General features: G+C 32.7%; 1 protein-coding gene across 1 annotated transcript; it reads left to right on the top strand.

Annotated features, from left to right (window-relative positions):
* The first annotated feature begins 482 nt into the window (after positions 1–482).
* LOC131607698 (uncharacterized) lies at positions 483–972 on the top strand. Its single transcript, XM_058879673.1, has one exon. The coding sequence runs from the start codon at positions 551–553 to the stop codon at positions 800–802; it is 252 nt and encodes an 83-aa protein (XP_058735656.1). The 5' UTR covers positions 483–550; the 3' UTR covers positions 803–972.
* Positions 973–12,730: the final 11,758 nt, after the last annotated feature.

Below are 12,730 nucleotides of genomic sequence, written 5' to 3'. Positions count from 1 at the left end.
TATTTTATATTATTTTTTCAATTATTCATTAATTAATAGCTAAAAAATAAAAAATAGAAGAAAAAAATAGCCACGTTCATAAGTAATAATTTATTGGCTCCATAAGTGCTTTTGTTATAATTTCCCTTCAAATCATTCGTTAACAACACTTTTTAATAAATAAAAATAGATAGATTTTAAAGAAAAAATAACTAAAAGAATTAGTCATATATTCATTTAGATGTTAATTTATTCAATATTTTTATTCTACTATATTCTGAATTAATTACTATTATGTCTAAAATTATTTATATGCAATTACATACTATTCAATAAAAAAAACACTCAAACAGAGAAAAAGAAGGGATTATATTGAACGATAAAAGGTTCCATAAAATCCAATAATTTAAAGCTTCATATTGAAGGAAACAATTATAGCATTAGATTCTCTTTATAAGATAGTAGTAACTTTATGCATCTATATAATGTTTGGCTCAGTTAGGAACAAACATCAACACAAAACTAAGCATTATATACCAATTGAGAGAGAGATCATATCATATATTATAAGATGGCTGGTTTATTGAGAAACATCTTTGGTGGGAATGATGGTGGAAACAATGGAACTGTTGATGCATTTAACAACACTTGCGGCCATCAAGATTTCGATGAGGCTGAATTCAAAACTGGTGCAACAGTTACCAATGGAGGTTACACTAGCCACCGTAACAACGGAACGAAAAATGCATTCAACAATTCATTTGGAGGAACTCAGAAATTCGGAAAGGCCAAATTCGATACCGGAGCCAGGATTGGAAACTAAATTATTACTAGAAGCTTTCAGGAGCTTCCCAAACATACATATATATACATATAATATGTATGTGTGTGTGTTTATGGGTAATAAAAGTAATAAAATAATGTGTATCTTGTGTGAACTGTGTTTGTGTGTAGTAAATAAAAAATAATAATTAAACTAATAATGTTTACATATTTACTATGTGTTATCTTCTTGATATTTAGTCCTCTCCTTTTAATGGTTTTCGAAGCTTACATCAATATATTTTTTTACAATAGTTAATAGAAATAATAATGAAATTGGTAATTATTTATTTTGTTGATCGGTCTGGACAACGTGAAATAGAATTATGTTCAAAGAGGAAATTATAAGAGATATCGACATTCTCCGGCAGATACAAGTTAGTTCAAGAGACTGATTTTTGACAAAGGTGAATGGTCAAGTTGAGGTCTGGTGGTCGATTTGTTATGTTGTGTTGGAGTTGCTATGTTGTTGTTGAATTGTAGCATTGGTTGATTTGGCATGTGTCTGTTTTTGGTTAGGGTTAATGAGAAAGCTGAATTCATGAATCAAATCTTAGTAAAAATTTATTCAAACCGAATCAAACTGTTTTACTTTACTCAAACTCGAACCGAATTATAATCATGTTTTGAAATTATGGTTTCATGAGATTAATTTTTAAAACAAATTAAAGAGCATACTTGCATTTGATGGATCTTTGGCTATATTAGACATATAGCTAGTTTTAGTTGGTTGTTCACTATACAGAGGTTTCCATGGTTGCTCGAAGTAATTTATCGGGTTTCGTCTGGGCAAAGGAGGTTGGTTGAGTGACTTTTTTCTTCACAAACTTTTCTGATGAGGTTAATGAGTGGGACTTAAGGAAAGTGTTTTCCTGTTTTGTTGTCGTCGGGGACGTATTCATACCTTAGAAGGGATACCACGTCAACAATTTTAGATTTATTAGATTTAAAGAGGTGGATTATTTCAAAAATAATAATATTTAATGCTAAATTCTCTATTTTTAGGATTATTTTAAGAAACTCCATTTTTTAAATTTAAGTAATCAATGTTGCTACATCAGCACACTCCAATGATTTAAAAAATAAATAATAGTAGAACTTAAGGATTAAGGAATCAATAAGTTTTTACCATCGAAAATACTCTAAAAAGTGGTGAAGTTGGGTGTTGTTGGGAGTTTGGCGCCGAGAATTTTACCTTGTTCTCCCTCGAGGGTATTCGTAAGTTCGGTTAAAGTTATGGAGTTGCTTCCATCCAGTGCTCAACTTGGATTTACATGATATTTATTGGTTAGAAAGTAAAAAAAAAAAAAATCTTGATTTTGACGTGGTTCGCGACATGTTTTGGTCGAATAGATTTTTTCACATTAAAATAATCTCTTTTGAAGGGTTGAAGGTAGAGCTATCAAAATGGGCTATCCGATTCTAAATGGGTTGATTCTGGTGGGTCTTAGACTTTTTAGGACTGAGTCAAAAAAATCATGTGTATTATAGGTTCGAGAATTACTATTTGAGTCCGGTCTTAGATGGGTTTCGGTCTACCTAGTGCTAAACGGGGATTTTTCTTATAAAAAAATTTAAAATTAAAACTCTATGATATTTATTATAAATAAAATTAAAAATTATATTATTTTAAACCTAATACATTTTTAAATAGTATATTATCTCTTATAAATACTATAATGTGTTTCTAAATACAATATATGTCTAAATTGTATAAAATAATACTTGGATATTTAACATAAGAGAAAACTAATATAATACGATGAAATAATGTTGATTATGTTAATGTACAGTATTTAAAAGAGAAAAATTGAATAGAATGGAGATAAAATTTAGTTAGGTGAGAAAAATCAATATGCTATTTTGGTATAAAATAATAAAAATATTAATATATATTTTTTAAATTTTAAAATTATGCTGGCCCTAATAGCTACCCACGACTAGGGGTGGAAATAGGCTGGGCCGAGCTAGGCTTTGCCAAGCCTGGGCCTGGCCTGTCAAAAAAACTAAAGCCTAAGTCTGGCCTGTAGCCTGTCGTAGGCTTATTTTTAGGCCTGAGTCTGGCCTTTTTGAAGGCTTGGTTAGCCTGTTAGCCTACATAAAAGCCTATTTGTAATAGACATATGTAAATAAGAAATTAAAATAATATTTAAATAGACTAACTAACTAAAAAAGTAAGAGACTAAAAATTTATTTGTATTGACTTATTTTAACTTATCTATTAGCATAAGTTCTGTGATACTATTTGTTTAAGAGAACTTATGAAAACAATATTCATCACGTGTTTTCATCTTATTTTCACAAGGTCTTCAAGATAATCAAAGTTTTATTTATGTATTTTAATTCAAAGTACAAAATATAACATAATGATAATAAAAAATTGTTCATATTTATTTAAATAGGCCGGCCTGATAGGCTTAAAAGGCTTTGTTTAGGGCCTGAGGCCTAGCCTTTTTAACTATATAGGCTTATAAAACAGCCTAGGCTTTTTCTATTTAACAAAAATGTGTGGCCTGGCCTGAGCCTATATAGGCTAGCCTGTAGGCCCCTGTTATCGGCCAGGCCTATTTCCACCCCTACCCACGACCCATATGTGCTAGCCCTAATAGCTAGCGGATTTTTCAAGGTTGGGCTAAAAAAGCCCTGAAAAATACAGGCTCTATTTTTAAGGCCCAAGTCCTATGATTTTTCGAGTCTGACAGGCTGACTTGTATGGGCTAATCCATTTTTATAGTTCTAGTTGAAGGTGCTTTTGAGTTCTCTAATTGAAGGTGTTTGTCGTACCCTAAATTTTGCCAGCGTATTTTTTACTATCTTATTTTTATGAACATCTCAAAAAATATATTTGTATCACAAGTTCATAGACTTTGAGTAAGTAACTCGGTTAATAGCTGTGTAGGGACATTCGATGTAGGGTCGCAGGTTAAAACCCTATAGTGTTTCTTTTTATTTATTATTTTTATTAAAAGGTCAAAAGTCAAATATTGGCCTTTTGGAGTTTTTAAAGATCCATTTTTTTATTCATTTTTAATAAAAATATATATATATACAATTCATAATCTTTCCCAATTTGTCATCTCTATTTATAATTGGTCGTAATTTGTCATTCTTATTTTTTAATTGGTCGTAATGTGTCATATTTGCTTAATTGATCGCAACGTGTCATATTTGTTTCTAATTGATCGCAATTTGTCATACTTACTTTCGATTGGTCGTGATTTGTCAATATAGATTTTTTTCCTTTTTTTATTTGACCTAAAAAAATTAGTGTAAATAGGTACAATTTTTCAAAAAAAAATATATTGTTAGCTAACTTTTTTTTTCCTTTTCTACTTTTAGATTTTAATTGTTAGCTCTTTTTTTATCGTTACTAGAGAACTTTAGGACTTGTTTGTGGATCGCTAACTTCTCATCCCATTTGTAGTCTATTAGATTTAGGCGTCATTAAAATATCAAAAAAAACACTTTTAAAATTAATAAACTATCTCTTCTACTCTACTATCTATTCATTAATAATAGATTGACCAAATTGCCTAAATTACCCTTTCACCAAAATTTATTTGCACTAATAAAAGGTCATTTTTGTAACTAACAAATTAAGTTTTCACTCTTTCAACTTTATTGAATGGATGCACCAAGTGTTAGCTTTTCATTGGTCCGAATTAAATAACATTTTCCCTACAACTTTATTGCATGAATGATGACATCACATGTAAGCCATGGATGATGGAAGTCATATTTAAATTTCTTTTATATTTCATTTTCCCACACTTTCTTACTTTCATTTTAATTTTTCTTAATTTATTTATTATCACAAAAAATATTAATAATCTATTTTTAAATTTTAATCTTACTAAAAATTTCAAATTTCTTTCGCATTTCATTTTTCCATACTTTCATTTTAATTTTTCAACATTTATCTATTATCGCACAAAATATTAATAATCGATCATTTAATTATTATTCCCAAAAATATTTAATTATTTCACGGGCCGCTATCAACTCAATATTTAATTTTTTTTAATCGATCATTACACATTTTCTCTATCTTAATTAAAATTTCAAATTTCTCTCACATTTTTTCACACTTTCTTACTTTCATTTTAATTTTTTCTCTATTTATTTATTTATTTATTATCTCACGGGTCACTATCAACATAATGTCTATTTTATTTTAATCAATCATTGTCTTTATTTGAGAGATAATATCTTTATTTTTATTTTTTTCTCCATCTCACGATTTTGTATCATTATTTAATACAATTAAATTTCCATGATTATTGTTTATTTTACATTTGTTTTTAAATATATTTTATATCGCATCAAATTATTTTTTTATTTCACGGGTCATTATCAACATAGTAGCTATTTTATTTTAATCAACAATTACTATTAATTGAGAGATCATTTTTATTTTTAAATGTTAATATTTCATTTTTATTATCTCCATCTTATTGTATTTTTTATATGATTATTTAATATAATTGAATTTATATGATCATTTTTCATTTATAATTAAACCATAGTGATCTATATCATTTTCTTTTAATTGTTGTTGGACCGTCAATTATTAAATTACCTGACCCAATTTTGCTATTGTGTTCTTAACCTATCTTAAACATTTTTTTTGTGGATCATTGTTTTCTATATAATTATTGTTAAATTTACAATTAAGTAAATTATTTCATATTTTTCATTTATATTTAAAATTTTACATTTGCATTTGTTAAAATTTTATTTTTTTCTCCAACTCACATGTTCTTTTTTATATGGTTCTTTATTACACACAAAATTAGCACATGAATACGATAATAATGTTTAATCTTAAGGGCCACTTTCAATACAATGCCTATTTTATTTTAAACAATAATGACTTTTATTTGAAAACTAAAGTATTTATTTTGAAATTTCAATACGATTCCTATGGATATTCGGTTTTCAAAGAATTGGGAGTATAACAGAGCAATCAATAAAACTCAAACTCTATTCAAGTAAAACAATTCCTTTTAATTATGCATATTGATTATAATTCCTTTTATTTATATTATTCATATCATTACAAAAATACTACACCAGAAAAAAAATCACCCGTGCGGAAGCACGGGTCTCTGACTAGTTTTACAATAAAAAATTACATTACTAGTTTATTACTTTATAGTTACTAATTATTTTATTAATTATATTTGATTATAATTATTAATAATATTTTTTAGATTAGAACCCTCTTTTTTTTGTTTTTCATTTATTTTTTTATTCAAATATTTTTTATTTCTCTTTTAAGTAGAGCTTTTCTATCCCAAACATATTTTATTTATTCTCTCACAATATTGTTATTATACCCTAATGACAATAAAAAAATTAAAATGTAAATAAAACAAAAAAAATCTGATTTTGATGATTTGCCTCCCACCCAATGCTCTTTTAATGTCATTATTTTGACATCAGCTCCCAAGTTAAGGAGGATAATGCATGTTAGGCATGTCATCAAACTTGCTTGTTTCTTTATCATAATCCCCAACCTTGCTCTAGTCTTTGGTGCCATTGTATATGGAACCTTTAACTAGTGGAAAAAAGTTTGGTTGGTCAATCTTTTGTTTCTTTGTCCTTGAGAGCCACGTATTCTCGAATTTAAGTCCATACTCCTCTTCTATAGGCTATGCACAACTTATGTTGTCATTCTTTTCTTTTATTAGAGGGTAAATATTTTCAACCTACTTATACATTATCTTTGGCTTCTTTGACATATGCATTTCCTTTTCTTCTTTTTACACTGTCTGTATCTTTTCATGACTATCTTTAAGATTATCCTCCAAAAGTTTCAAGACATCATACACCTTAATTATCATCTTTTGTTTTCAAAATTGGAGCCTAAGCTCAACAGTTTCCAAGTCGACCTTAGCCTAGTGGTGGGTAAAAAGGATCTACCTAAGATGATGGGAACTTTTGATACTTCTTCATTTCAATAATTACGAGGTCAACATGATATACAAATACCAACTTCCACTAATACTTCCCCCATTATTCTATGAGAAATTATATAATACTTATTTGATAATTTCAAGGCCATGTTAGTGCTCTTTATCATCATAGAGAGCGCCATCAAAGTTTGATGATCAAACTAATGTTTTCTCCAAATCACATAATGCTCAAGGAATCTTGATAAGTGTTAAATTTACGTTAAATATACCGACATTTATCTACTTATTTTGCAAGTAATCGTCACAACACCCACAATTTATCCATGAAAAGTAATGAAACACCTGTTTGGACTTTTCTTTTACGCATTTATCAAAAACAGGTGAAAAGAACTGAAAAACCCCAAATCAGCATGAAGAAAACACTCAAAAGAAAAACCATGAAGAATAAAGGCTCGTTAGGCCCCATTTACAAGTGTTTTAGGAGCAGTATAGGGATATGTGGCAACACTTGGTACTGAAGGATAGAAAAACACTTAGAAAAGGGGGGTTTGAATAAGTGTAGTCTTAAAACTTGAACGATAAAAATAAATTGCACAGTTATTTTTATCCTGGTTCGTTGTTAACTAAACTACTCCAGTCCACCCCCACGGAGTGATTTACCTCACCTGAGGATTTAATCCACTAATCGCAACAGATTACAATGGTTTTCCACTTGGTCCGCGACTAAGTCTTCTAGAGTATCCTGATCACAACCTGATCACTCCAGGAACAAATGCTTAGACACAAGCTAAGACTTTCTTAGAGTATCCTGACCACCACGTGATCACTCTAATTACAACTGCTTAGACACAAGCTAAGACTTCCTTAGAGTATCCTGACCACCACGTGATCACTCTAATTACAACTGCTTAGACACAAGCTAAGACTTCCTAGAGTATCCTGATCAACACTTGCTCACTCTAGTTACTTACAAATTAATGTAATCAAATCTAAGAGTATTACAATGCTTCTTAAAAGCTATAATCACAACAGTGATATTTCTCTTAACGTTTAAGCTTAATCTCACTAATATATTACAACAGCAATGTAGTGAGCTTTGATGAAGATGAAGTTTCTGAGCTTTGAATTGAACAGCGTTTCAGCAAGTTAATATTCACACAATTTGGTTCAGAGTTGTTAACCTTGCTTCTCATCAGAACTTCATATTTATAGGCGTTTGAGAAGATGACCGTTGGGTGCATTTAATGCTTTGCGTATTCCGTACAGCATTGCATTTAATGTTTCACGCTTTTGTCAACTACCTCGAGCCTTGTTCACGCTGTGTCTACTGACGTTGCCTTTAATAGCTTCCAACGTTCCTTTTGTCAGTCAGCGTAGCCTGCCACTTGTACTTTCTTCTGATCTGATGTTTGTGAATAAAATATTTGAATATCATCAGAGTCAAACAGCTTGGTGCAAAGCATCTTCTTGTCTTCTGACCTTGAAGTGCTTCTGAGCGTGATACCATGAGAACTTCAGTGCTTCTGCTTCTGATCTCAAGTTCTTCTGATGCTTCCATAGACCCGTGTTCTGATTCTGCCTTGACCATCTTCTGATGTCTTGCCAGACCATGTTCTGATGTTGCATGCTGAACCTTCTGAGACAAAGCTTCTGAGCGCTGATTTGTGCATACTCTTTATATATTTCCTGAAATGGAAATTACAATGTATTAGAGTACCACATTATCTCACACAAAATTCATATCCTTGTTATCATCAAAACTAAGAATATTGATCAGAACAAATCTTGTTCTAACAATCTCCCCCTTTTTGATGATGACAAAAACATATATAAATGATATGAATTTGCGATCAGAAAGAGCAGACGGCTAAAGACAAATTACACAGCTATAGCATAAGCATGTGAATATGTCTCCCCCTGAGATTAACAATCTCCCCCTGAGATGAATAATCTCCCCCTGAAATAAATACTCGAAGAACTTTAATAATAAAAGACTTCCCTGATTATTTCGGTAGAGACGATCACATAAGCTTCTTGCTTCTGATAATTCATAGCTTCTGACTTCTGCTTCCATTGGACAGCTTCAGAACTTGAATTTCTTTAGATCCCTAGAACACTCACAGCTTCTGATTCATGCTTCCATTTAGGACAGCTTCAGAACTTGAATTTCTTTGATCTTCAGAACATTCACAGCTTCTGATTCCTGCTTCCATTTAGGACAGCTTCAGAACTTGAATTTCTTTGATCTTCAGAACATTCACAGCTTCTGATTCATGCTTCCATTTAGGACAGCTTCAGAACTTGAGTTTTCTGGATCTTTAGAACATTCACAGCTTCTGATTTCTGCTTCCCTCGGATAGCTTCAGAGCTTTGAATTTCTTCTTACATCACTTCATGCTAGATTGTATCAGAACATTGTTGAATGTACCAGAGCATCATCAGAGCATCTCTACATCCTGAAATGTTACAGAACAAAACTAAACGACAAAAGTCAGCATGAATGAGTTAGAACATAAAATGTGTATCAGAACACAAAATATGTATCAGATCCATATAAGCCATATAGAATATATCAGATCCAATAGACAATGTATCAGAGCAAATAGACAATGATTTGGATCATATTCTATTATCAGAATATCTGATCATTCTTCCTTCTTGCTTCTGATTATGAAGCTTCCTGGCACTCAGCTTGCTTCAAGAATCCAAGAGCTATTTCTGATCATTCTTCCTTCTTGCTTCTGATTCTGAAGCTTCCTAGCACTCAGCTTGCTTCAAGAATCCAAGAGCTTGATTCATCTTGTTGCTTCTTATGTTGATCTTGAATCTTTGATTCCTGCAACAACACAACTTAAAAACATAGAACTTTGCAAGTTTTGTTAGTAAATGTGGAGCCTTTTTACTCGGTAACTGATAATATTAATCAGATCATTTATCATATATTTTCTCCCCCTTTTTGTCATAACATCAAAAAGCATAAAAGATTCAGATGTAAAGCAAGAGACAAAAGGAAAGAAACATAAATAACTTTTCATTGATTTCAACAATAAGGATTACAAAAGGTGTATGCAGAAAACAGATGCAACAAGGAAGGAAAACTACAAAGACCAAAGGACTAAGACCCTAGCCTACGCAAAATCCGCGCCAGAACATCATGAATCCCTTCAGTGCTTGTAGCTTGCGTTGTCATGAAAGAGCGAAACTCAGCATTGGCTGCTTCTTGCGCGTCCAAACGAGAAGCCAGCATAGCTTGATTCTGATGAAGAGCTTCCAAGGTCTCCATCAGAGCTGAGGTTTCACCAGAAGAAGAGGCACCAGAATTTCTGCCAAAAGGGACAGCAATCTCAGCAGGGCGATCTTCTGGAAGGTCTTCAGCTTGTGCATCTTCCATCTCCACATCTGAGTCTGACTCAGAAGTAGCCTCAGCATATTCTGGTTCAGGCAGCTCACAAGTTTCGACTTCCAACGCTTGAAGAATAGCTGCTAGGTTTGTTGGAGGAGTAGGACCAGCAACTTCAGCAGGATAAACCACTACTGGAAAGACCATGTGAGGTGCTTTTTTAGAAGGGTTCATTTTGAACCAGTTAAACAGCCACTGAAAATCTCCAGTCAGCACAGGATACCATGGTCTCCACACCACGATGTCTCTGCAGGGATTTTCTTCTTCCAACTCATCTGCAGGTATCCTCTCTTCAAGAACTCTTCTGTTCCTGGTGAGATGGTGATAGCTGCTTTCACCAACTTCCAACCGAAGACCACGAACACCAGGTGCTTCAGACATGATCCTTCTCTGAATGTCTGTAGCCCTAACCAGAAAATCCTGACGAAAGGTATCCCAAAGGTTGCATGTAGCATACTATCCAGATGGTTAAGGTGAGCAGCACCCAGAATCTCCAACCAGCCATTTACATCAGAATGTAAAAGCTCCAGAAATGATTGAGTGGTAGGGGTTGGAGGGTTGACAGTGAACCTGGAGTCGGGAAAAACAACACTGTAGGGGTTAGGTGTTCTGGTGGGAAAAGGGTGTGAGAGAGATGAAGAAATATCTGAGGGATGGGTTGAAGGAGAGGAGATATCAGATGGTGAGGAAGGTGGTTCCGAAAGGATGAATGAGGAGGAAGAGGTGGTGGAAGTCTGTGAAGAGGGAGGTGATTGAGGGGTACCGTCGAGGGGTTGATACACACGTCTAGAGTAGTTTCCAGACATCATAGCTTCAAAGGGATTCACCTTGAGAGGGTCGTAGGTGATCTTAACTCTTTTTGGTTTGATTTCTGGTTCATCAGTTGCCTTTTTCTTTTGTTTTCGATCAGTTTCTTGATTTCCAGAGCTTGACGATGGATTCATGATGAAGTTGCAGATATTGAAAACTGCTAGGGTTTATGATATGAATGCAAAGAGAGAGAACGAAAAAGAAACTGAATGCAAAGTGAGAGAGATATAAGAGGGAAAAGAAACGTTTGAAGAGTATAAAAAGAAGACTGAAAAAGAGTAAATGATGGATAGCATTTAATGTTACGTGACGTGAGGAGAGATAATAATGACAAAAGAAGTGATTAGCACAGTTACCTAAGTAGACGTCCCCTCAACTGCACGCACGCTTGTCCAGAAATAGTGAACACGTGTTTACCATCTGGATAGCCAGTTACAGCTGTTTTGCTTTTAAAGAGATTCTGAATCAACTTAGACAATGAAACGTTAGTAATAACTGAATCACAATTTCCAATTGATTTCAATCAGAACTTCTTATAAAAAAAATATCCAATTTCATTTCAGAAGATACTCATACATAAGATCTTCTCATCTTCTCATTCTGGGCATAAATCCATACTGATATTCTTCAGAATGAACTTAAACCTATCTTCAGCAAGGGGTTTTGTAAAGATATTAGCCCATTGATGGTCTGTATCCACAAAGTTTAAAGATATAACACCCTTCTGAACATAGTCCCTTATGAAATGATGTTTAATCTCAATATGTTTAGCTTTTGAATGTAAAATAGGATTCTTAGATAAACATATAGCAGAAGTATTATCACAGAAAATAGGAATGTTACTCTCATATATCTGATAATCTTCCAGCTGACTTCTCATCCAGAGCATTTGTGTGCTACAACGAGCAGCAACAACATATTCTGCTTCTGTTGTTGAGAGGGCAATAGTAGCTTGCTTCTTGCTGTACCATGAGATCAGATGACTTCCAAGAAATTGACAACTTCCAGAAGTGCTCTTTCTTTCTATTATATCTCCAGTATAGTCAGCATCACAGAATCCTACTAAGTTGTAATCTTTAGATCTTCTGTAAACTAAACCAACATTAGTAGTACCTTTCAGATACCTTAGAATTCTCTTAACCGCTGTTAAATGAGATTCTCTTGGATCTGATTGGAATCGAGCACACAAACAAACACTAAAGAGAATGTCAGGTCTAGAAGCAGTTAGATATAGAAGAGATCCAATCATACCTCTGTACAACTTCTGATCTACCTTCTTACTTACCTCATCCTTACCCAGTACACATGTTGGATACATAGGAGTTTTGGCTTCTTTGCTTTTAGAAAGATTAAACTTCTTCAGAAGTTCTTTCACATACTTCGTTTGATGAACATAGGTTCCATCGGAAGTTTGGTTGATTTGAATCCTAAGGAAATACTTGAGTTCTCCCATCATGCTCATTTCAAATTCAGCCTGCATAGACTCAGCAAACTCCTTTCCAAGTGTAGCATTAGATGTTCCAAAGATAATATCATCAACATATATTTGACAAATTAAAATATCCTTTTTAAAAGTTTTACAAAAGAGAGTAGTGTCCACTTTTCCTCTAGTGAAATCATTTTCCAGAAGGAAAGAACTCAAACGTTCATACCAAGCTCTGGGAGCTTGTTTCAATCCGTATAATGATTTTTTTAATTTAAAAACATGATTTGGAGACATGGAGTCTTCAAAACCAGGAGGTTGGTGAACATAAACTTCTTCATCTATATAACCATTTAAGAAGGCACTCTTGACATCCAT

The sequence above is a fragment of the Vicia villosa genome, linkage group LG5 (genome assembly GCF_029867415.1).
Source record: "Vicia villosa cultivar HV-30 ecotype Madison, WI linkage group LG5, Vvil1.0, whole genome shotgun sequence".
Classification (NCBI taxonomy): domain Eukaryota; kingdom Viridiplantae; phylum Streptophyta; class Magnoliopsida; order Fabales; family Fabaceae; genus Vicia; species Vicia villosa.
This window is presented reverse-complemented; position numbering and strand designations above follow the sequence as displayed.